Source organism: Acanthochromis polyacanthus, chromosome 15, assembly GCF_021347895.1.
Source record: "Acanthochromis polyacanthus isolate Apoly-LR-REF ecotype Palm Island chromosome 15, KAUST_Apoly_ChrSc, whole genome shotgun sequence".
In the NCBI taxonomy this organism is placed as follows: Eukaryota; Metazoa; Chordata; class Actinopteri; family Pomacentridae; genus Acanthochromis; species Acanthochromis polyacanthus.
This window is the reverse complement of record NC_067127.1, coordinates 39,342,012-39,368,096: the sequence shown is the minus strand read 5'-3', so window position 1 is coordinate 39,368,096 and position 26,085 is coordinate 39,342,012. Positions and strand designations below refer to the sequence as shown.

Below are 26,085 nucleotides of genomic sequence, written 5' to 3'. Positions count from 1 at the left end.
GAGAGGGGGAAGAGATAAGGAAAGGGAGGAGGGCGCTACTTGTGTTCCTGAGGGACACAGGGTTACTAAATAAGATATAAATAGGTAAATAGAAATGACTGAATGATGATACACACTCTTGTGCAGTAGGTGGCGGTATGCACCTTAAGTTGTTTGCGACCCGCCATTTAAAAAGAGAGAAGAAGAAGAAGAAGAATTAGGCAGATTAGACGCATCACTGGCGTATTGCTGCCACCTACTGGATGTTACTCATAGTCCTTAGAGAATCCTCCATATTTTCTTATGCAGTCCTGTGGTCATGAGAAAGTTGAGTCTCTTCTTGCACCACTGAAGTGCCTTCTTACTTTTCCCATCTTACCTTGAACAGTAAAATTAGTCCCCCTCTTCTTTTGTTTCTTAAAAAGTCAAAGCATTTATCCCTCAGACTGACTTTAAAAGTACGTGTTTGGAGAGATTGATAGAGCTGGAATGAAAATGTCTTTGGGGAAATCAGCGGCTCCAGATTGACTTACAACCCACTTTGATCCGCTTTTCTGGGCTGATATTAGAGAATGACTGTTTGAAGCATTCAAAGAAGCTTTCAATCAGGGAGTCAACTCAAAGGAGAAGCATTTTCGCACAGCTCCTACACTCAGCTGGGGCGGAAACAATCTGCGGCTGCAGGTTTGCCACCGGCGGCAAAAAAGGGGACACACGCAGCACTGAGGAGGAACTGAGAATGAAAGACCGCGTTCAAACAAAGTGGCCGCGAGTTTCTGCTGGGAAAGCATCAAGATCTGCTACAAACTGTGCAGGATTGCCTTCATCTCCAATATGCGGGTTGCAGCCGGTAAGAGCAGAATTCTGGAGACTCTAAAAGACTGTTTAAGCTGCCGATGTGTGCCACTGCAGTATGTTAGCATTAGCATTAGCCACGGAGATCGATGTCAGGCACGAGCGAACTTTGTCTGTTTACCAATAATTTTCTTGTGTTTTGTAATTGTTCAGTTGAAAATAAGATTGCAGGCTAATTGGTGCTAATTAGAGGGTTCCAGCTAAGACCAGTGAATTCATCCTGTTTGTAATGGTGGGTTTTTACGATGCCCTTTATTTATTTATTGGATCTGGAAAGGATTGCACTTTAAAAGCACTTTATGCACTTTAAATAATTTTAAAACCATGAAGTACAAAGTATAAAATGATTAAAACAGGGTGTCTGCGAGGTTTTAAAAAGTGATAAATCAAAAACACAAAATTTAATGGCCTTAAAACGTTTTAAATTTAGGCAAAAGGTATTATTTTTTAAAACGAGGCATTATTTTTCTTCTTTTAGACAATGAGCTGTTTCATTTTGATCAAAAAATAAACATCAATAAAATAGAACATATCTTGCTTGCAAAATTTTATACCGGAACGTTCGTCAGTCGCTCACGTCGACGTCATAGCAATGCATTCATTGGTCGTTAGAGAGCTGAAATCCTCCGCGTGCGCACTGAGCACATAGCTGACTTAGCTGCTGCAATGCTAACTTGACATGCTCTCCCTGGATGATGCCACTTCAACTCAGTATTCTGAGAGCGACCGCGGCCTGCGGGATCGCGGATTGGCGCTCATCTGTCCGCAGATTGCTCTCCCACAACCTATACGTGGATCCAAACTTTAAGCCGTATCACTGCCGAAGTCTAATCATTTGGTCCTTGTGTCATTTCTGAGCGACCCTGAAAACTACATTCAAATCCCCGAGTCCGTTTTGAGTGATGTGGGTAACAAGGAAATGATTCACACACGCTGATCGTCACATAACTCCGCCGTGGCTCTCAGCGGCGAGACCGAGACGCCCCGTCTGCCCCAGTTGTCCAACCACAAAGCGTGTTGCCCGTGGTAGGGTCCCGCTCAGGTGGTGGTCGACCCTCCGGACGACATGGACATTTCTCTCCACTCTTTGGTGGAGTAATTAATCTAATTTACCTCATTCTTTCAGGGCTCTAATGGATCTGGATGCAACAGTTTCCATCATGGTGATTTGTCTGGTCTGTTGTCCGCTCATTTCAGCCGTTCTGATATGTTTCGTGATTTATTTATTTTTTTAAAAAGTGAAATCGATTGTTTTTTTTCTTTTTTGTATTCCACCACAATATTGCACGGTTGTAAAACAGTTTAGCTCCGCTTTGGTGAAGAACATCAGTGAATTAATTGTTTATCACGGTCTTCAGCAGTAATTTTTATTGGTAAATGAGAGACATTAGTATCGCACGTCTGCATCTTCAAACCATAAACAGGAAGTGAATTCGGTGACATACGTGCATTACGTTTGCGCTGGGAGCTGCTATGATTGGTGGAACTCACGGGAGGCGGGCCAAAATTGCGGGAAAGTTGCGGTGATTGGACAAAATTGCAATGGCTGAACAAATCACAAAATGAAATTCTCTGAGGAGAAGATACAAAGAGAAGGAGGAATTGGTGCAAATGGACAAAACTAACGAGGACAAGGCTGTGCAGCTGACGCACTTGCCGTAAGATTTTTATTTTCTCTCTCTGTCTCTGTCTCTGTCTCTCTCTCTGTTTTATGAAAGGTTAAGGCACTTGGCACAAGATTTTTTTTATTTTGTCACCCTGCTCTCTTTTTGATTAAGTGTTTTGTGAAAATTTGCGTGCAGATTTGTTGGTCATTTAAGCCTAGTTGGTTGTTCAATCCTTGTCTCAATTTGTTTTTACTGGTTTGTGTGGTTGTTAAACATGTTCTTAATGGGCTAGTGGAGTCTTCCATGGGGACAGGAAATAAATGTGCAATATTTTGTCTGAATCTCTTCTTTTATAGTATTAGTAGCTGTTGCCTAATGGTTGGGAGTCAATCTTGAGAAGGTTGTAAGTTTAAATCCAATACCATTCCATCACTCAAGTGCCTCTGAAGCAAAGCACCCCACCTCATATTGCACCAGTGACTGTAACTAATACCCTGTAGCTAAATAACTAGGTCTCCTTGGAGAGTGGTAAGTATGATGTAAGTGTTGTATGTCAAAATCTGTGTGCATATCAAAAAAAGTTTCTGATTAATACTTGGAACTCGGTGTCTTGATGGTTGTAAAAAAAATCTGAAGGTAGTAAAAAAAAAAGGTATTAAATGGTAGTAAATTTAACTTCAAGATTGGTGTATAAACCCTGTAAAAAAAATTTGGTAAAAATGCTCAGAGTAATTTGTTAAACTGTGATTCAAAATCAACTCTTTAAAATGCAGATAAATTCATGTGTGGTATAGTATTGGGTTGAATATTGCTCATGCCATGATTTGTTGCTTCAGTTTATGTGGTGTTGAGGTTGACAAACATAAAGTGAGTGGAGTAGCATTTGCCAATGTGGTGAAAATGTCCATGAGGAATGGTTGTTACTATTTGCTGAATGCAGTAATGCAAACATTGTCCTTTTGTGTTCTGTTTAAAGGTTTTTCACCTTAATCTATCAACTAAACGTATGGACTTATGGAAGTTGCCACCTCTGTATCTCATGAATTTGCGACCACTGCAAAATGAAAGAGGGAAAAGAAAGAAAGCAACTGTCTGATTGATGAGTGGAGTCCTGCTCAAACCCTGGGTAGATGAAACATCCTTTTTCAAGTGGGGAAACTGCAGAAACTGTGAGAAAAATCATCAATGAGAATCACCTGTCATTGAAAGTGGGAGGACACTTGACACTATGGGAGAGTGCAAAGAACAGAGAGTGAGAGCTGCCTTTAAACAGAACACTGAGCAGTAAAATACATTCACTAACTTACAGCATGAACAGTTTTCTACCAGCAGTCCTGTCTTGAATCACCTGCAGTAGCATCTTTATGTTCTCTTTATTCTCTTTTTCCATGTCTGTTTTCTGTCTATGTTCCTTATTTTTAACAGTTTAAGTTCATTTGTATCAGTTTTAGGTGAAATTGAAAAGAGCTAAAAGTGAACTATTGAGTTGAAATGTGTCCTCTGTGTTGGCTGATGAACATATGGGACACTCTGACACTTGTGTATAGAGTGGTATCCTAATGAAGATGTGTTTGATGTGACAGGTGATTGGCAGGAGGATGAGAGTCTGACGGAGGAGCAGAGGAATGTTGGCAGCCATTTAGTCTGAGCTCAACAACAGAGGAAACATGGATTCTTCACAAAAAGTGAGAAACATACCACTGTAACATGATTATCATGAATTTGTTCTTTAAAATGTCTAAAGTTGCTCCAGTTGGTTAGATGGGCCGACCAAAGCCAGGTGACGATGGCTGGAGAGATGTAGCTCTGCAGAAGCAGCTGTACTGAGGATATAATGGTGGACTGCTTGGAAGCTGCTTGTTTTTTGTTTGAGGCTGAACTAGCTGCTGATCATACTTTCTGAAAATGTCTTACATGGTGATGAAGATAAGTAACGGAAGAAAAGTCTTGTTTTTCAAGCAAGTTGTTCAGGAAGGTAAAGAGCAGCATTTTCTTTGATAGAGAATAATACTTTTGAGCATTGTGAGTTTACCAGCCTTTTCCTTCTCATGAAATTCAGACAGTTGAACCCAGAAGTTTACTTACACTGTATAAACGACACATAACCCTTTTTATAATTGACACGATCTGACATTAAATCTGGTAATGCTTCTCCTGTTTTATGTCGTTTAAGATGACCAAAATTATCTTTAAATGCCAGAATAACGAAAGAGAGATTTTTTTTGAGAGAATTTTTATGACTTTCTTCACAATCAGAAGTTTGCATCCACTAAGATTGCTATTCCTTCAAGATGATGTCCTGACTTTGAAAGCTTTTGATAGATTAAGATGTATTTTCAGGCACACCTCAAACACACTGCTTCCTTGTGTGACGACATTAGAAAATCTAAAGAAATCAGCCAAGACATCAGGAAGACATTTGTGGGCCTCCACAGGTGTGGTTCATCCTTGGGTGCAATTTCCAGATTGCTGTGGTTTTACGTTTATCTGTCCAAACAATTACATGCACAGATCAACACCATGGGAATGTCAAGCCATCTTACTGCTCAAGATGGAGATTGGTTAAGGTTAGAATTGTTTTGGAGGGAAATGTGCTCATCAGCCCCGAAACAAAAGCAAACGACCTTGTGAAGATGCTGGCTGAGGATGGCCTGAGTACACCATCCCAACTGTGAAGCATGGGGGTGGCAGCACCATGTTGTGGGAGTGTTTTTGCTGCAGGAGGGACTGGTGCACTTCACAAAATAGATGGCATCAAGAGGATAGAACATGTGGAATTATTGAAGCAACATCAGCCAGCAAATGAAAGCTTGGGCTCAAGTGGGTCTTCCAAATGGACAAGGACAGCGCTGGTGCAAATCTGAAACTGTTCACTACTGACTTAGAACTGCTTTCTGTTTCACTGTGCCCTCCATATCTGCCTCAGAAATTTCCTCAGATATTTGTGAAACTTGTCGATATCATCCAAAGGCCAGTGAAATAAATGCCTGTGGGCTTATCCATCAGGTCATCCAGAGACCACTGCACACTAAAACACACACTGAGAGACTTCCATCAGTACATCACATGCCCCACCAGATGAAACAAAATCTTTGATCTGTTACAACAATGTGAAAGGTGCTTCTTCTCTGGGTTCCTCTAACCACAACTGCATCCTCCTTATCCCTGTCTACCACTGTACTGAAGCAAGGCAAAGTGCAGAACATCAGAGTGAAAGTTTGTCACACTCTGCAGGGATGTCTGGAGGTTACTGACTGGGACGTGTTTAAGGAGTCCTCAGCTGATATTGATGAACCGACTGATGTTGTGAGCAGCTGGGTCACAGACTGTGAAACCAGTGTTATTCCTGAAAAAACTGTTAAACTATATCCAAACACTAAGCCATGGCTTTCTAAGAAGCTTAAAGACCTACTGTACAGAAGGAAAACAGTCTTCAGAGAAGGAAATACACTAAATCTGTATAACCGACAGAAGGAAATAAAGTAGGAGATCAGGACCCACAAAAGACAATACAAAGATAAAGTTGAGTCTCAGCTCAAAATGAACAACCTCAGTTCAGTCTGGGACGGCATGAATCTGATCACTGGAACTAATTAATGCGTCAATGAGAGAGTTCAGCTCACTGGTTATAATTGTGATTTAGAGCTGGCTCAAAGTCTAAACAGTTTTTATGTCAGGTTTGACTCCCATGATTTTAGGGCTAAACATGCTGAGACTAAAAACTGTCTCATGTCAGCCTCTCCACAGAATCCCTTTCTTGATGTGGGCAATGTAATCTGGTGTCTCAAACAGTGCAGACCAAAGAAAAGTCCTCGACCTGATTACATCGGTGGCCGTTTATTGAAAACTTTTTCTACGTCTGATTAAATGACCAAGATTGTTGCTGATGTGCCTGTCTATCTTATGTTTTGTTTGATTTTTCTTTAAATGGCTTTTATTTTGCTTGTAATTGTTTTACTGTTTTTTCAATTTTTAAAACATTTCCTTTAATCGTTGCTATTCCTTTAACTGTTTTGTTGCTTTTGTTGTTTGATGGTGAACGCTTGTGTAACTGCTGCACAACAAATTTCCCGGGTCGTTGGGGTCAAATCCAAATTTCAGTGGCAGAATTACAGTTCTTTTCTGGACTGGTATCAACATCTGGTCCCCTAGGAGAAACTAGAAAGTGTTGGTGGTGTGAATTGACCCTGCTGCCATTAAGACCTAAATCTGGACATTGATGTTGTTGAAGGTGAAAACTATCGGCCTCTGTAAATAGTTTTGTTGACATTGTGAGTGTGCTGTTGACACATTTCTAGGTTTCTAATGACAAAGCTGCCAGCATGTCTGCAGATTCTTGATCTTGTTTCAGCCTCATGTCCAACTACATGGAATTGAGACTTTTAGGATAAATTTTTTCATGATTGCTCTTCCAACACTGCCTCTGTTTTTATCTTTGTCTTTTGCTACAGAAATGTAAACACAGCAATGGAGTGAGATGTCGGACCTCTGAGGAGGATAAGGATGGTTCAGCAACAACAGCAAAAAGAGATGAATCACTCAGTTGTGAGCAATGTGGCAAGACTTTTATCACAGCAACAAAGCTCAGAATTCACAAACGTATTCACACTGTGGAGAAACCATTCAGCTGTGATCAGTGTGGAAAAGCTTTTACTTTGAAGTGTAATCTAGCAACACATCAACTCATTCACAGTGGAGGTAAACCATTCAGCTGTGATCAGTGTGGAAAGGCTTTTACTCAGAAGTGGAGCTTAAAAAGACATCAACTCATTCACAGTGGAGTTAAAACATTCAGCTGTGATCAGTGTGGAAAGGCTTTTAATCAGAAGAGTCATCTGGCAAATCATCAACTCATTCACAGTGGAGTGAAATTGTTCAGCTGTGATCAGTGTGAGAAGTCTTTTACACACAAGCGTGCGTTAAAAAGACATCAACTAATTCACAGTGAAGTTAAACCATTCAGCTGTGATCAATGTGGAAAGGCTTTTACTCTGAAGAGTCAGTTAAAAAGTCATCAACTCATGCACAGTGAAGTTAAACCATTCAGCTGTGATCAATGTGGAAAGGCTTTTACTCTGAAGAGTCAGTTAAAAAGTCATCAACTTATGCACAGTGGAGTTAAACCATTCAGCTGTGATCACTGTGGAAAGGCTTTTACTCTGAAGAGTCAGTTAAAAAGTCATCAACTCATTCACAGTGGAGTTAAACCATTCAACTGTGATCAGTGTGTGAAAACCTTTACCCAACATGAACAGTTGTTGATCCATCAATGCCCCCATTCTGGTAGAAAGCGGTACCACTGTGACTCCTGTGAAAAAACTTTCAAGCACCAACAGAGCTTAAAATGTCACCAACGCATCCACACTGGCCATGATGTGTGGATATGTGATCACTGTGGGAAACTATTTGTAATGTACTCACAGTTAAAAGCTCATGAAGTGACCCACACTGGGGTTAAACCATACATTTGTGACCAGTGTGGGAAACGCTACAGCTCCAATGCAAAACTCAAAATTCACCAACGTGTCCACACTGGGGAGAGACCATACAGATGTGATGAGTGTAAGAAGACTTTTACAACTTTGGGTTCCCTGAAACGACACCAGCAGATCCACACCAGAAAGAAAGCATTCAATCAGTGTCACAGTGAGGTATGTAAAGACTGGTCTCAGTCACAGTGTACACACAATTGTGTATTGGATAATTTTGGATATTGCTGCAAAATTGTTTCAAAACTGTTTTGAACAACTGTGGTCAGTTGAATTCTGTTAACACATTATCAGCTATCGTTCAGTCTAACCTGTATTCATTTTGACACAGAAATCTGGTCCAGGTTAATCTGGGGATGTAGGTTAGATTAGGAATTCTGATGTAATCAGACAACTGAATGTTAAATTCCAACAGGTAAAAGTGTCTTCAGATGTCATTTGGGGTGCTCTCTATCTCAGGCAAGGCATCAGTTCTTCAATGCTGCAGGAAACACTGACGTTCTCTGTTTTGTGTGTTTGTTTTCCAAGCAGAACAGAACAGATGGACAACACCCTCAGACTTGTCAGCACTCTTCCAATGGTGAACAGTGCTGCTTTGACCAGTCTGGACCAACGTCCAACCAACAGGGAACCCTACAACGACACCAGCGTATGCACACTGGACACAGACTGAACCCCTGCCAAGAAGATTTGTCCATGCAGGGTTCAGTAAAAGTTCATGAAGTCCTCCACAAACTTAAAGTCCTTGAGATCCGGCTTCACAGAATTCAGGTCTAATTTCTTGTTTAGTGTCTTCATTGCTTCGTTGCAAAATCCATTAAGAGGAAAGCTGTCGTTGACAGACGTGACTGGTAAATTAATGAAACCATTCAAAGTGGTTACTCAGTTAAATGCAGGGCTTAAAGTTTTCCGGCGCATGGAAATGTACCATTTAAAAAAATTCATCCATCTCCGTCCCGAAGGCTCCAAGCATGTGCGTCATTGTGCATTCAGTTGCTCCGCTTTAATCAATCAAACTCCAAATCCTACATTAAAAAATATACACCTTCTGTCCAGGCATGCGACTTTCTGATGGAACTTTTATCCAATCACAGTTTTCTAACTGCGAGTGCGCATCGACTGCTGGGTGCACGATGTGCTGCACCCTCTTGGTTCGGCATCGTCAGTGCTGCTGAGCCACTGATAAGAAATAACAGTATCCCACAAACAAAATCCAAATGTGCAATATTTGTTGGTGGTTTTTGTAATTATATTTAAAGGGAATTACTGGAAACACATTGATATATATTGCATATTATTTATTTTATTTCTGCTTGGACTGTAGACCCATTCCACGTGTCCCAGCCCTGTGGCTGCCTGGTCTGTCCAGAGCGCACGGAGCTCCAATCTGTGAGTGGTGCCGTGAAGAATCGAGCAGCTGATCACTGGTCAATAGCGTTGGAGCTTGTGTTTAGCTCAAAGACGCAGATACTAAAGTTTGCTCAGACTTTGTGTGACAGAGGAGAGAGGATGTGTCTCTGCTGATTAACAAAGAGAGCAGCCGCTGCCGCGATCCCTGAGCCGCGGTGTGTTGACTCGCCCCATTGGCGTAAGTGCGTCAGTGGCGATGCGCGTGCATGTCCCACAGTCCCCATGGTTTCGCCACAAAATAAAAACAAACGGGCTTAGATATTGAATTTTAAAAAGTAACAAAAACAGAAGGTGTTGATTTTGTTTGATTTCTTAATCTTTCAACATTTTCTATGTGTTTTACAACAGCAAAAGGAAAAAAGGAAACATTTATTTAGTTTGCTGGATTTTATTTTGAAAGGAAAAAAAATCAAAGATCAAGCCATACGGATTTGTCCCATTATTCTACTCAGAACATCTGTTTAGTTAAATATGCACAAACTGAATGTAGCTTAGGTGATATGAACCTTTTTTATTTGAGGACATATAGGATGTTTGTAATAATGAGTTAAATAGCTCTCAGCAGATTTTGTGACCTTATGCATCTGAATGATGTCTAGCCACAAACAAAAAATCTCCAATCTTAAGCAAATATTGTTAGTAAGAAAAGAATGAACGTATGAGTTGTGTGAAATGAATAATGGATAGATAGTTAAATAAGAATGTTCTTAGCCTGCTTTTCACCGTTTTTTCTTTCCAAAATATAGATAAAAAATAGAAACAACATTTAAATTGAAAGCCAACTGAACAAATTATACAGTGAATACATTTTTTTCCCTTACCAAAAACAAACAAAATGTGTGTCAGTTCAAATTGAAAATCAAATGATTTAAACTAATCACACAGATTATTGAGGTGTATCAAATGAGCAGTTACTAACATGTATGTGTGGTTATGTGCTACAGAGGGCTTCTTAATCAGATCTTCTGACTCCAGAGGAAAAGGCCAGAGTAGAAGTTCTTCAGCATGAGCAGTCCATTGCTGCCAGGACCCAGATAAACCAGATCAGGAAGGCCCGGACTTCTTTGCTAGTTACAGAGTTTGAGAGTCAGCATCATGATCAGCTTATTCAGAGGTATCTTATATTGTGAGGCAATAACTAAAATTGCATTTAAGAGTTAATACTAGTACTTTTATTACCTGCTGAAATACAAAGTTGGTATAGCAAGTGACATATGACAGTTTATTCTCTTGTAGTGTTCCAGAGAATATTAAATTTTTTCAAACAGTATTCTCCAAGCACTTATATTCTCTTGAGACTGACACTTGAGATAATGTTGTAAGTAAAAATTGTGCCTTATGAAGGAACGCAGCATAGTTTTGTAGCAGTTTTGTTGTGGTTGGTGTTGTTTTGAGTTCTTGTTAAATCTACTGAAGAGATAAAAATTATTAATAATGCATGTACTTGGTTTTCATGATTTTTCCCCTTTACACTAAAATAAATCTTTGCAATTATAGTGATGTGGTATTGAAACATTAACACAAAAAAATCTGACTTTTGGCACTTTCTAAAATGTCTTAAGTTTTGGCCGAGTAAGGTTTTACATTTGAGCAACAATAAAATAGTGGGATCATAATCGGCATCATTTCCACCAGATGACCTCATATTTGCTCTGAATTAATAGAATCTCATATATATTGTGTTTTAGTGAGTTTTAAAATACATTTAAATACGTTTATTGACACTATAAATTGGATCTTAGAAGTTCAGGCTGAGGATTTTTTCTCACTTTAAGCCCTGATTTAATTTCTGATTCCTTTGTTCTTGATTTGATAAACTTTGCGTACAGGTTGTTCTTCTTTTTGCAAGCCTTTTTTAAGCCTGTGGTTAACCATGGGCAATCTTTGTATCTATTCTTCTTCTTATTTATAATAGGACAGTATTTATTAAATGACATAATGAATATTTCTAAAAAGTTCTCATATGCACTGTCAGCATTTTCTTCATTGTACACTGAACTCCAGTCCTGTTCCAACAGGGCGTTGAACAGCGCATTAGTTGTTTGTTCAGTCTGTAAATGCTTCTGGCTAGCTATCTTGAATTTTGTTTTTTCCTACATTTCCAATCTTTTATCGTGAACACAGGTAAGTGGTCTGATATGTCACAGATCAGCAATCCATTTGTGCATCCATATTGAGTGTCATTGGTAAAAATATTATCGATTAAAGTAGCACTGCTGCTTGTTATTCTACTGGGTTTTGTAATAGACGGAAAAAAGCTCATACTATTGTGGGAAATGGTGTGTTTTATAATTGCTCAGTGTGCATATTAAAGAGTTGTATTGGTTCTGAGGAATAGGAAGGTCAAGAGCATCATTACCATGGTGTGACTGTAATGAAACAAAGAAGATAAGTCCAGCTTTATTTTACTTATTACTCATGTGATTGAAACCAAGGATGATCAAGACATAAAGTGATTGATAATCAAAGTACAGACAGTTTTTGATAATAAAGGTACAGATAGTTTTTGACGTAAGCTGTAATCAGTAAAGAACATGAGCGAGTTGTATGTGCAGTTTCTAATCTTGCTTTGCAGAAGCGAAGTCATTCCTACGTGAGCGTAATGACAAAACATCTGCTGTGACAGAGGACAGCGGAACAACGCAGCATCGGAAGGGGCGGCCGGCCTTGATCGATAGCTATACACACTGTTAGAGTATAAGAAGACTGGGTCAGGAACAGTTAGCGGTCTGATTCCATCCGAACTGACTGAACACTTATTGTCGGTTAGGGACAGAGGATTCAGGCCCAGAGCTCTGTATCGCACATTCAATTTTGCTGTAATAAATACTTTTGATTTTAAGAAGAAGTCTCCTGACTACTCCATCAAAAGAACTGGGCGGAAACAGCCTTACACATATTTTGTTGGTTTGTTTCATTGTAGGATAGGCTGATTTCCAACACTATACATAATATTTAGGAAATCCTCAGTTTCTTGATGTTTTTCTGTATTAAGTAAATTGATGTTGAAGTCACCACAAATATAAATAGTTTTCCCAGTTATTTGCGAGAATGTCTGGATCATCCGATCATTAAAAGTCTTTATGTTAGCTCCCGATGTTCTGTACACACAACTTAAAATATATTTTTTATTTTCTATGGATAATTCAACTGATATACATTCTAGTACATTATTAATTGCCATTGACATTTCATCTAAAATTTTGTAAAGCGGCAATACATTCTAAAATCCATTGAATGAGCAAGTCATACATATTTATCTAGTTCATTGAGATTCTTGATTACAAGGACTTTAGCCTCTTCAGGTGCACCATTAAGTTTAATGAAGATTTTACAATTTCTCACCCAAGTTCCTTGTATTTTCTTTTGCTTCTTTAGCAGCCTGGCTTTCTTCCGGGTTAGGTGCTCGTTGATAAACACGTCTGTTCCTCTCAGCATCCGTCCTTGTTTCAGCAATGCGTTTTTATGCTTTCTATTTCCGAACCTCAGGATCACCACAGGAACGTCCGTGCTTCTTCTCTTTGGTAGAGGGTGACATGCCTCCACGTTGTCTTCTTTTATGTCAATTCCTTTTTCCCGTAGAAATGACACCACTTGCTGCTCTATTGAGCTCACCCCCCCCCCCCCACCGTCCAGATCTCCTCCGTTGCTTCTGTCCGCCACTGCTTGTGCGTATGACCTCGGTTTTATCTTTATGCCACACAATTTGCTGTCCCGTCAGTAAATGGCATTGAATTCCTTCATGGAATTAACTGCTTGGTAAAGTATTGATATGGATTTGTTTTCCCGATGCAAGCATCTTGCTTCTCCTTTTTTTCCTTCCCTGTGACACTATTGACATCTTAAGTGAGTTTTGATTTCTCAGTACACTGGAGGCTTTTATCTTGTCTCTGTTCAATTCTTTTCGTCTGTGTGATAGAAACTCGTTTTCAGCCAAGTAACAAAAAGACACCTTAATTTGCCTTTCTGAATGCAATGTGATTATTTGCTGAGACATTATTAAGCTATTGTAGTGTCTAAGAGTGGAATCAATAGACTTTTGGGCAAACTAAGATTACTTTGCCTGTGCGGGCGGTTTTATGTTTCATATTACATTTTTGAAAATGAAATCATGCACAAGTTGAAGGCGTTCACATCGTAGTAATGAGTTTTTCCACACTTTCTGAAAGCTCTGTCACTATTCTGTGGTTTTCTTTTGGTATTTCAGTGTTTAGGGTGTTGGTTTTGTCTCCTTTTTTGTCTATCTTGGCTTGTCAGGAAGCATTACTCTGACAGCTGTTTTGTTGTTTCTTCAAGATTGAAAGCAGAGTTTAAGACCAGTCCTCAGGGGGCAGGAAAACAAGTATAATTTTGAGCCATCAGGCATAACTGGAGTGAGAGAACCGAAGCCCATAAAAGTCCTTCAGTGGACAAAAGAATGCTACGGTATCTCCTGTTCTTCAGCACAGAGCCACTGGCTTTTATAATAATGTCCTTTATTCCTTTATGACAATGTGGGTTTCACCATTTAGCGGTGGAGCACTGATTGTGATCTTGTGAATGCAAATAACCAGCTATCAGCTTTTGTGATTCAGCGACAAACATTTAGCCGTTGTTTTCCCGCTCTTGTTTCTGTGCCACTAACCCTAAACAAATGAATGTTTGCATGGTTTTGGCCATGCACATGGTGCCATGCATTGAAGGGGGCAACAATCCCTCAATTGTTTCCTTTTTTTACATATTTAGTGGGATGCAAGTTGAGTTGGGAGCAGCAGCTAAGTGTCCGGCCATCAGGTTTGGCTCTGCACAGATACTGGATTTGTTTTTTTATGCTCGGTTTTGTGACAACCCCTGATCATTCTCACACGTCAGCATGTTGCTTTGTGTGTTCTCACTCGGCATTCTCAGAGTTTGCAGAGCAGGACAGTCAGTTTTTGTATAGTTGGACATTTTTCATCAGCCTGCTATTACAGAGGGACTGTTCTTAGGCATTTCAGAATTTAGCTGGAGTAGTGAATCTATTTACAAATGCAATGCAGATGAGCAGCTCTTTTTTACTTTTTGGACATTTAGAAAGACAAATACTTGTTGCAAGCGCCTAGTAGGATTCACGATTTACACACTGATTCTGAAAAATAATACTTATGTGTTGTTTTTGGTGTGAATATCGTCCCAGTTGAAGCAGCTGCCTGGTCAAACAAACCTATTTACAATTGTAGAAATTCCTCTGGTTTCAACAGATGGCTATGAGCAAACAAAATATGTTCTTTGTTCACACATGCCTCATCCTAAAAAAAACAACATGATGGAAATCTGATCTTTACACATACAAGCCATTGTTGTGTGTGTGTGTGTGTGTGTGTGTGTGTGTGTGTGTGTGTGTGTGTGTGTGTGTGTGTGTGTGTGTGCGCACATGCATGTGTATGTGCTTCAGTCTTTGTTTACCTTCTTTGCTTTCAGAGTGCTTAATGCACACACATACAGCTGCCACATTCATTCTTATACAACAGGGGAAAATAAAGCACTTGTTGGATATGGGACAGTTAAAAAATAGTATTTTGTAAATAGTAGCCTACTCTATTTTTTAAAGAGCATCATTAACATCTTTTATTCGTATTTGTCCCCACAAAATTTTTTTTTTTTTTTTTTTTTTTGCTGTTGTTGTTTCAGTTGCACTACCCACAGATTATAGGCTGCTGTTTCAGTCTGGCTCTCCTGGAGCTTTTTGGTGTGAAAATTCCTCAGAGTCATTCTCAGGTCGTTTCAGATTCATCCCACCCATGCAGTCACACTGACTCGTGGATTACCATTTTCTTTGTTCGGCGAATTGTATTATTGTGGCTTTTTAAAAATCCAGTAGGTGGTGTGTGAGCCGGTGAATGAATGTACAATCACTTATGGATGAGATTTATTTCTTCACATGTAAATGAAATGCTTCGTTTTCACCGTCTGCTGTGAAGTTTCCACAGTCTGGATGGGACACTTTAAATCATTTCACGGTGAGAATTGATTAAGTGTGGATTTTTATTAGCATTTGTAATAAATGTAATCTCAGTATTATCCTGCAGTGGCCTCGGGTTATTTCCTGATATCGCAACGTCATGCCAGAAATTCATGAATTGGTGACTGATGTGCCATTTCTCAAAAGCTGAGTGACAAAGATAATGCTGCAAAGTCCCTTCTTGCTGATGTCATCTTTGAAATAGACCAGGCCCATGTAACCTAACACCTTGGTGGGAATGCACTCAGTCAAGCCGATTGTTTCTGCTCACATACAGTTTCTTGTGTGAGATAAGTATGGCCTGGCTGCAGAGAGAACAACAAGGCCTTAAAAGCGTGGATGAGACATCGACTGTCAACACCTCGGTTTGTCAGATTCTTAACCAGATTCGTGCTCAAGCAGCGCCAAAGTTGACGAGAATGAACATTGTAAACAGCAGTGTGTACGTGTGGTGGCTTTCCAGTAAGATATGGTTTCTGATATCACATCATCCCAGACTAATATTCAGACTATTAGTCAGGATGTGATGAGCTGAGCTGGTGCCTGCTGTGATTCATGTAGCAGCTTCTGAATAGGCAGCATAAATGTTATGGCACAGAGGATGTGAGTCAGGACAGAGAGAATCCAGTTCACTGGGCCATTACTGCAGCTGAAAGGAAGAGGAGGAAGTTGGTTTGAAGATTTGTCACCATAAGATCTCTCTGTTTTAGAAAGGGGGTGGGTTCCTCTCAGGAATGTGAAAAGACCTGGGTGTTGGGAAGGTTTTTTCCCCTATAAATAAGACTAACTAGTCACAAGATTCAGTGTTTGAGGGACAGCTAGTTCTATAGTATGGACGCACAGAAGGCACAATGTTAATGTTCTGTTTGGATCACTTCATGTATTTAATTAAGGTGATAGTTTTAAAAGTTCAATTAAAAAACTTTTAAAATCTGTATGTTTTTTTAAAGTAAAATAACAGCAAATATCTGTAATTTTTAGTTTGAAATAAAAGTGCATTTTTACATTCACACATTATATAATAATAAATTATTATTTGTATAAAATATCATTTTTGTGTGTTTCTCTTTACAATCAACATGTAAATTAATACTTTTTTCTAGGATTTTACTGGAAATTATTGGTAGTTTAACAAAAAAAGTGAAGTTATGTAAAACAGTTTTAGAATATGTAGAATGTTTTTATTTTACAATTTAAAAATTGTGTAAGATAATAAAATGTTACATTTTTAGGATTTGGATATCTTTAAAATGTTGTGTTTTGTAGTTTTTGTGTGTTTTGTTGATTTCAATCATTTAATTCAGTTGGTACTATTTTACAGCCAAATGTTATAAAAGAACAAATCACAATTTAAAAAAAAACAGACTTTTGATGTGGACATTTTGCGCAGCCTGTTTTTCACAGTTAATATGTGAATTTTTAAAATAAATCTGGGATTTTTCCGAGTTATTATTTGTAATTCTGTAAAATGATGAACTATTGCAGTTTTAAAAAAGTTTTTTAAAAATGTATTTTTTCAGTATGTGGAATATTGGCTAATATGAAAACCAAAAATAGTGCAAAAACTTCCAGTCTTCACCACAGTTATTATTGAAAACCAGCATTATGAACTAAAGTGGTTGTTCAGGGGCTAAATCTGCATCATGCATGTGCTGAGCCACAGGTTTGTGCAGAGCAACAGGTCAATCAGAAAGCGACCCTCTTCTCTTTGTTGTCCCTCATCCTCCCAACATGCTCTGGTTGGTTCCTTATTTCACTTCAAATCTTTTGACTGCATCTAAAGTTCTGCTTAAAGCTCATTTGGGGCAGTTGTCCTACTCAGGCACTCATCAGCGGTGCTGGGAGGTGATACATCCATCTGCGCCTGTGACGGCCGCTAATCCTTGACAACTGTGCCCCTCTGGCACCGTATCCGTTGCACTGCTGCTTGTGTGATACAATAGGCTCCCATCCTTTGTCCTTGAAATTGTTTGAATTAGCACAACGGCGGGGGCTGGGGTTGCAAACATCAGAGTTACTCAAAAGGATTGACAAAATCACATGAGCATGATAGCTTGGAGGTGGTAGACGTGTTTGACAGATAATCAGCAGTAAAATCGATACAAGTGACAGATATAGAATCAGTGCAGCCCTTTGAATGAGTCTAACTTTGGACCTCTGCTAGTGTGCTGTGCAGCACAGTGGGCAATGTTTGATCAGTGGTTTATGTCAGAACTGATCCCCTGTAGAAGATGGACTTGTAGTGTGTTTTTAAGGGATCACTTCTATTCAAATCTGGCCTAAGTTGCCTTATACCTTTATACCTTATTTACCTTTATGAAACGTGTTTGCACTTTTATTCAAATCAAAATCAAATTAAATCAAGCTTTATTGTCATTTAGCTGTAAATACAGCAGAAGTGCACACAAGATGAGTGAATGTTTCTTCAGGATCCAGTTTGAAACAATTAAACTTTACAGTAGAGAAAAAAAACTTCACTTCATTTTAGTTCATGTTTTTCTACTTCATTGATCTTTAACATGCTAATTTTTCCCAGACAGAGCTATACAATGTGGTACTACACTATAAACATTTACAAAATGAACATTTAGTGAAAGCTTTGTGTTGGTGCACAATGTTGTATTATATTACACCACTAACATATCATTCTGGGACATTAATATTCATGCTTTTAATCTTGTTACTGCTTTAGAACTGCTAACTGCCTGATTTACTCTAAAGAAGCTTGTGTCTACATTTATTCACTTAATTTAAAGTCATTTTTTCTATTCCATTTATCTAGTGAATCCTTTTTAATAAGTCCTTAAAATGTGTCATACTGTTTACCATTGATTTCTTTCTTTTATTTCAACTTTTTTTAAAAATAGATTTATAAACCTATTGTATTTTGACTGATGCACAACAACACAACAAGCCCTCAAAACAAATTTTTCACTTCCAGCACTCATTGCAAAACTCTCAAACCTGTTGTGCTTGTTGATCCATGATCCACTGAACAAATGCTAAGTAGGTGTGTGTGGCTGCATGTATGAGTGTGTGAGCTTAGATAAGCCACATGCAATCACTCGTCCCACCACCAAACTTGCAACATGTCCTAGTTGGACCTCCCAGCAGCTGCCCAGCCCTGTCAGCAAGAGGTGACTAGAAGAAAAGTCTTTACGTGATCCTAGATCCAAGCAGATCATGTGACCTCTAAAACGCTGCTATAATCCAATGTCCAAGTCTGTTGTGCAGGTCACTTTGTCTTGGTAAGTTAAATCTAGGAATTTCTGTGCCATGCCGGTCAAAGCATTAGCAGCAGTTCTTGACAGGGAGAAGAAGTGGTTGACATTTGGAGCAACATTTGCCAGACAGCTCCACGGTATGTTTCTATGGATTGAAAATGGAGGTAAAGTAAACTTAGATTAGCCATTTATGTAAATGCTCACACCCACTTCCAAATTCAGCTCTCCCAAGTCAAATACCCATCCCCCTCATCTTCTCCTCCTCCTCCTGTCCTTACCCCAGGGGTGTCCAAACTTTTGTCACTGAGGGCCACATACATAAAAATATAGGAGGGGCTGTACCACTTACTGGAAATTAAGTATATAGCCTTAACTTTAGTCTATTAAAGTTAGAATAATCATCTAAAAGTGGTCAAATATGTTATATTGTTGAATATAATTCAAGACAAAACTGCCTTCATCACATCTTTCCATAAATGGATCTTTATTGATTTATTCAGAAAAAGCTTTAGTAGCTCATTCTCAGAACAGCAGCCTCAGAGAATTAAAGAGCACAAATAAATAGAATGCACCTTTTCTCTCAGAACACTGTCTATGCCTCACCTTTCTGTCTGTCCTGTGTTTGTTTTATGTTTCACTTGGGTGTGCACAGCCCTCAATGGCATAATGTAGGAAACAGCTTGAAATAAACATGATAGGTTAATTTGCCATGAGGGCAGGTGATGGTCACAGTCACAAAGAAGAAAAAAATTGCATGAAGCTTAAGTAATGACGCCATGGTTGGTTGGTGTCATTTTTGAGCGGATTTACAGACAACAAAAAAAAAAAGAACAGCAGCCTCAGATTTATTCTTAGACAGAAGATTTACAGTAGAGAAAAAAATACTAAAGGGGACAATGGGACAGGTAAATTTCAAGCTTGTTATTTAAGTTGCAGCACACCTATTAACGTTAGTTTGAAACGGTTAACATTAACAGACTGAACTGGACTTAATAACAGGAGTGCATATAATTTTAGTAAGTTATTCTTGTGAGTATCAGCTGTGCTGGGTATGTAAATTGGGCCATCCAGCTGCGGTGCTGATCCGACGCCACTCGTGCCAAAAATCCGGACAAATGTCACTTGATCAAGGAGCAAATCTGCATCACATGAGATCAGCTGACTTTGGGTGTGCAGTGTGTGCGCTGTGCACAGCGGTGTGGGAACGACCTGCTTCACCTGCTGCCTCCGTGACCCGGCCCCGGATAAGTGGAAGAAAATGGATGGATAGATGGAGAACAGAAATTAGTACCACAGGAGTTCTCATGGCCAAGTGGTTAAGGTGATGGACTAAAAATTCACTGGGGTCTCCCCATGCAGGTTTGAAAACATTGAACTGTTTTCTGCTGTGGCAGTAAAACATAGGTTGAAAATCCCCTCCAAACAGTTAATCCTGGCCATCTATGAAATTAGAAGAGATGATGATATTTAACTGATGATCTTATTATGAGCAAGTCTGAATATCATGTCAGTTCTGCAAAGTCATTCACCTTCTATGTACAGGATGTGAGTGATGGCTTCAATTGTTACACGTTTCCTTCTACAGTGCATGTTTGAGGCCCCAGCTTCAGACTATGACATGTCCATCAGTTTCTTTCTGCAAGACACAAAGCTCAACCTTCAGACTGAGAAACAGAAACAATACAGAATATGATACTATTCACATTCTGTGACAAAGTGTTTAGTTGTGTCTGTTAAACCGTCACAAACATTAAGCACACAACATTTCATGACCAGCACACATGCGATGGCCAGGAATCGAACCCAGATCAACTGCTTGGAAGGCAGCTATGCTCACCACTATACCACCATCGCTATGAAATGGACTGTTTTTGTGTGCTCTCAGGAGTTCAAACGGATAAGAGAAGTAGGTGCAGAGAAAAGGGAGGAAATGAACATCAGCCAGAAGCCCTGATCTCTGTCACGACACACTACATCTGAGTATTTTCTACAGCAAAACAACCTGATGAAAATGAAACTAAATCTTGAATCATTCTCGAAACAACTTCCACATAATGGGAAAGTGATATTGATGAGCCTATTGATTCCACATTCTCATGGTCTGCAGTCTTTTTTATAACTTTCTTTTCAGACTTTGGCTAGAGTCATTTTGTTGTTTATAGCCTGTATTATATTTTGAACTGCTGGTATTGATTTCAGATTGTCCTTTGGTGCACTGGAATTATACAGGGTAAACTAACTTTATTTTGTTCTGTTGTTGTGTTATAACTTAGTACTGTGTTTGATGATCTCTGTCAGATGAGAAGATGAGGTGGAGGACAGTGGAGGAAGTTCCATGGTGTAATGGTCATCACTCTGGGCTCTGGATCCTGGTGTCCCTGGACTTAATGGAGATGATAGGGGATGAAAAGTTGTGTGCATTTTTCTGACCACCAAGCCTGTCCTCCAGTACCCACCAACTTTAACCTCCACCAACAGGTGAGCAGAGACTCTGCTGACCTCAGGAGAGCTGCACGGAGCAACAGGGAGAGACGGAGCTCCAATATTTAAGTGATTAGATAAATGCGTAAAGCAAGGGTGGGAACACGACAGATGATTGTATGTGAAGCCAAATTTTGCGCTTTCATCACACAGAAGAGAAAGCAGTAGGACAGGAGTTGTCATGGCCGAGTGGTTAAGGTGATGGACTAGAAATCCATTGGGGTCTCCCCGCGCAGGTTCAAATCCTGCTGACAACGTTTGACTCTTTTCTGCAGTGGCAATCTATGAAATAAGAAGAGATGATGTTTAACTGATGATCTCATAATAAGCACGTGAGAAAGTCCTGATTTGAATATCATGTCATTTCTGCACAGGCACTCACCTTTGATATAGAGGATGTGAGTGATGCTTTCAATTGTCATATGTTTCCTTCTACAGTGCATGTATGAGGCCCCAGCTTCAGACTCTGACATCTCCATCAGTGTACTTCTTCAAGAATTTAAACCACCAGGACTATCCACATTACATTTAACTCTGTAAATAAACATTTTTCAGCCTGTTCAATGTTATAAATGTTCTGTTTGGCCATTAAAGGAGGTCTTCCTCACATTTTGGTGTATTTTAACCCTTTCATGGTCTAAATTCTTTGAACAGATCTTGTGCTGTAATCAATGTCTAACTGAGTTTTTATTTTCATTGCAGTGGTTGATTTTTCCAGAGCAAGATCAATGATTTTTTAATACATCTTTCTCCAGTTTTATTTGCTCTGCCTGTGGGTTTCAACTATTATAACTGTTTTCATTTAATAAATGACTAATAACACACTTTGATCTTCATGTTTGTTTGCTTATTTGTTGAAAAGTGGGATTTAATTTTCCATGTTGAATAATCACAGCTTTTTTTATTTGGACAATGTTTATCCTCTTCCATGGCAAAAATGAATTGTTAAAATGAAAATAGAAAAAAGATCTTTTGTAAAGCAGTAAAACTAATGTTTTTATTTTTGTTCTGATCTTTTTCTCGCCATTTTCAATTATGTTCAATTAAAATATGCCCTTAAAGCAAATATAAAGAACTACAAAGACTGGAACAAAAAATACTTATTTTTTGTCTTGAAGACTCAGAAACAAAACTTCAAAATAATATTTTGTGTTTTAATTTATATCTGTTCTTATTATTACAGTCAGTGACTGAGTAAAACATGAACAAAATAAAGTTATAACATGAACTTCTTTCAAACTGATTTTTCTCTGAACAATAAAAATAAAGTGTGAGGTCAAAGTGTGACGGTTAGATCAACATAAACTACTAATATCCTGTTTAAACGCTATAGAAGCGTCAGAGCAGCAGATTGTAAAGTCTGGTCCAGATAAGGAGCTCTACAGTGAGGCTGACCGTCCATCATAGCTGTCTAACCTGGACCTCACATCTCTGAAACCGTTGGAGCTCATTTTTAATCAGCTTCATCTGGATAAACTGACCACAGATTGGACGTTTTTACAACCACTTTCTCATCTCAAATCATCTGAAAACTACATTTTGTGTCACAATAACAGCAGTATTCCCAAAATACTTGTGTTTCCTCTGAAAGTTTCCTCCTCGGTCTTTGCTGCTGGTCTAAATGCATTCTGGGATATTTGGTTCCAAGTCCTCACTTGTCTGGTCTGATGATCCTCCATAATGTGGGCGGAGCCAGAACACATCCAGGTATTTCATTGGTTCTGGATCAGATGCTGCTTTGAACTGGATCAGGACTTGGTCTCTGACTGATGACGTTTTATAAGAACACCAGAACTTAAAGGGAAACTTCTTTTTTTTTTCAACCTGAGGTCTGTTTTCATTTGTCATTTCATACATGTGAGTGATGGAGAAATGAATTTTCGACATAGCTCCAGTATTTAGCCAGGCAGGCAGCTTCGCAGCTCAGCTAGCGAAAAGTGTGGGGCGTTTTCACGAGAAAACATGCGATTTCATGAGAAATCGCACGATAGCTCGCGTGATTTCGGAATGAGATTTGCTTTCTAGCATCCAGAGCTTTGGATACAGACCACAACAAATAGCAATCACCAAGTAATGTGGAGGTTTTCGTTCACTTCTCATCTGTTTTATGTTGTAAATACCAGCGGTATTTTCTCTTAAACTTTTTTGGAATTAAATATAATCTAGATGGAAGATTTTCTGTGGAATTTAAGTGTTTTCTCAGTAGCATGACTGTTAGGAACCATTTTAGCTCCTGTTAGCACTTTTATTTATCTCAGTGTGTGGTTTCCAGACTTTATGCTAAGCTAACTGGCTGCTGGCTGTAGATATGTGCTGTCAGTCTCATCTGTGAAACATTAGCATTACATTTTTTTTTAAGATTGCTTAAGCACGGTTTTGAAAACAGGGCTCAGAATTTCAGATCACTACACACAATTAACACAACCACACACACAATATGAACAACACCTCAGGTCCTGTGTAAAATGAAACATACCATTCAAACAAAACCTTATTATGTTACTACATGAAACACACACATTTCATGAGGATTAATTCTGTCTGAACCAGATACACACTGCTGTGTTTAACTTCAAACACTTTTAGCAGTTCTACCTCTCAGTGGTTAGATTACTGTCAGTGAAGTACACAGAGAAAGTACAAATACACAACATGGTAAATTCACCAAATACAACACAAGATCAGTGAAAAAGTCTCCTGTGACGATTAATGGCTGCTGGTTAGAGCTTTCATGTTTTCCTGAAGCAGAAGTTTAATTCAGTGTCACTCAAAGCCTGCTGAACCAGTCACATCATGATGTCTCCTGGCTTCGTTTCATGCAAATGATAATTCAGTTCTTTTTTAAGGCCACCAATTATCCAAAATTTGCAAAAGAAAAAAACATTTCTAAATGACCACAAACTTTTGAACAGTAGTGCATATTTATATAATGTCATATTTTTTTTTAAATTAGACATGTAAGATGAAATAATATTGATGATAGCTCGTGTCCTTGTTCCTCTTTTAGCACACATCACACAGTATTACAATGAATAAGAACATTCAATCATCAAATACAATCATTTTCATAACAAGCTGCTGTGGAGGCAAAACCTTTTTGTTCTTTGCAATAAATCTTTTGTTCTTTTATTCAGAACTCTGAAGGTACAGGTGACACAGAGTGCAAAGCAGTCTATGTGTCAAGTCAAACTGGAAGGAGCTGAAAACTCAAAGGAGAAGCATTTACGCACAGGTCCTACACTCAGCTGGGGCGGAAACAATCTGCGGCTTCAGGTTTGCCACCGGCGGCAAAAAAAGGGGACACACGTAGCACTGAGGAGGAACTGAGAATGAATGACCGAGTTCAAACAAAGTGTCCGTGAGTTTCTGTTGGGAAAGCATCAAGATCTGCGGCAAACTGTGCAGGATTGCCTTCATCTCCAAAATCCGGGTTGCAGCCGGTAAGAGCAGAATTGTGGAGACTCTAAAAGACTGTTTAAGCTGCCGATGTGTGCCACTGCAGTATGTGTTAGCATTAGCATTAGCCACGGAGATCAGCCACGAGCGGCTTGCTGTAAACTTTGTCTGTTTACCAATAATTGCCGTGTGTTTTGTAATTGTTCAGTTGAAAATAAGATTGCAGGCTAATTGATGCTAATTAGAGGGTTCCAGCTAAGACCAGTGAATTCATCCTGTTTGTAATGGTGGGTTTTTACGATGCCCTTTATTTATTTATTGGATCTGGAAAGGATTGCACTTTAAAAGCACTTTATGCACTTTAAATAATTTTAAAACCATGAAGTAAAAAGTATAAAATGGTTAAAAAATTTTGATAAAAATGCTCAGAGTAATTTGTTCAACTGTGATTTAAAATCAACTCTTTAAAATGCAGATAAATTCATGTGTGGTATAGTATTGGGTTGAATATTGCTCATGCCATGATTTGTCGCTTCAGTTTATGTGGTGTTGAGGTTGACAAACATAAACTGAGTGGAGTAGCATTTGCCAATGTGGTGAAAATGTCCATGAGGAATGGTTGTTACTATTTGCTGAATGCAGAAATGTGAACATTGTCCTTTTGTGTTCTGTTTAAAGGTTTTTCACCTTAATCTATCAGCTAAAAGTATGGACTTATGGAAGTTGCCACCTCTGTATCTCATGAATTTGTGACCACTGCAAAATAAAAGAGGGAAAAGAAAGAAAGCAACTGTCTGATTGATGAGTGGAGTCCTGCTCAAACCCTGGGTAGATGAAACATCCTTTTTCAAGTGGGGAAACTGCAGAAACTGTGAGAAAAATCATCACTGAGAATCGCCTGTCATTGAAAGTGGGAGGACACTTGACACTATGGGAGAGTGCAAAGAACAGAGAGTGAGAGCTGCCTTTAAACAGAACACTGAGCAGTAAAATACATTCACTAACTTACAGCATGAACAGTTTTCTACCAGCATTCCTGTCTTGAATCACCTGCAGTAGCATCTTTATGTTCTCTTTATTCTCTTTTTCCATGTCTGTTTTCTGTCTGTGTTCCTTATTTTTAACAGTTTAAGTTCATTTGTATCAGTTTTAGGTGAAACTGAAAAGAGCTAAAAGTGAACTATTGAGTTGAAATGTGTCCTCTGTGTTGGCTGATGAACATATGGGACACTCTGACACTTGTGTATAGAGTGGTATCCTAATGAAGATGTGTTTGATGTGACAGGTGATTGGCAGGAGGAGGAGAGTCTGACGGAGGAGCAGAGGAATGTTGGCAGCTATTTAGTCTGAGCTCAACAACGGCGGAAACATGGATTCTTCACAAAAAGTGAGAAACATACCACTGTAACATTATTATCATTCATTTGTCCTTTAAAATGTCTAAAGTTGCTCCAGTTGGTTAGATGGGCCGACCAAAGCCAGGTGACGATGGCTGGAGAGATGTAGCTCTGCAGAAGCAGCTGTACTGAGGATATAATGGTGGACTGCTAGGAAGCTGCTTGTTCTTTGTTTGAGGCTGAACTAGCTGCTGATCATACTTTCTGAAAATGTCTTACATGGTGATGAAGATAAGTAACGGAAGAAAAGTCTTGTTTTTCAAGCAA

The 26,085-nt window shown here is 39.0% G+C and overlaps 1 protein-coding gene and 2 non-coding genes across 9 annotated transcripts in view; 2 read left to right on the top strand and 1 right to left on the bottom strand.

The window, feature by feature from the left end:
• The first annotated feature begins 586 nt into the window (after positions 1-586).
• Positions 587-26,085, top strand: part of LOC127537550 (zinc finger protein 239-like) — a 107,887-nt gene continuing 82,388 nt past the window's right edge. The window contains exons 1-5 of one of the 7 annotated variants that reach the window (XM_051960139.1): positions 618-829; positions 3,418-3,693; positions 4,025-4,126; positions 6,893-8,092; positions 8,459-8,701. In XM_051960139.1, coding sequence (XP_051816099.1) covers positions 4,109-4,126; positions 6,893-8,092; positions 8,459-8,701 — 1,461 coding nt within the window. In that variant the 5' untranslated portion in view covers positions 618-829; positions 3,418-3,693; positions 4,025-4,108. Of the gene's footprint in view, positions 830-3,417; positions 3,694-4,024; positions 4,127-6,892; positions 8,093-8,458; positions 11,851-24,305; positions 24,466-25,706; positions 25,809-26,085 lie in introns of those variants that run through there. The other 6 variants (XM_051960141.1, XM_051960138.1, XM_051960140.1 and 3 more) reach the window with 6 other exon arrangements.
• trnag-ucc (transfer RNA glycine (anticodon UCC)) lies at positions 20,327-20,398 on the bottom strand. Its single transcript has one exon. It is a non-coding gene; the product is annotated as a tRNA-Gly (tRNA).
• Positions 21,201-21,282, top strand: trnas-aga (transfer RNA serine (anticodon AGA)). The gene has a single exon. It is a non-coding gene; the product is annotated as a tRNA-Ser (tRNA).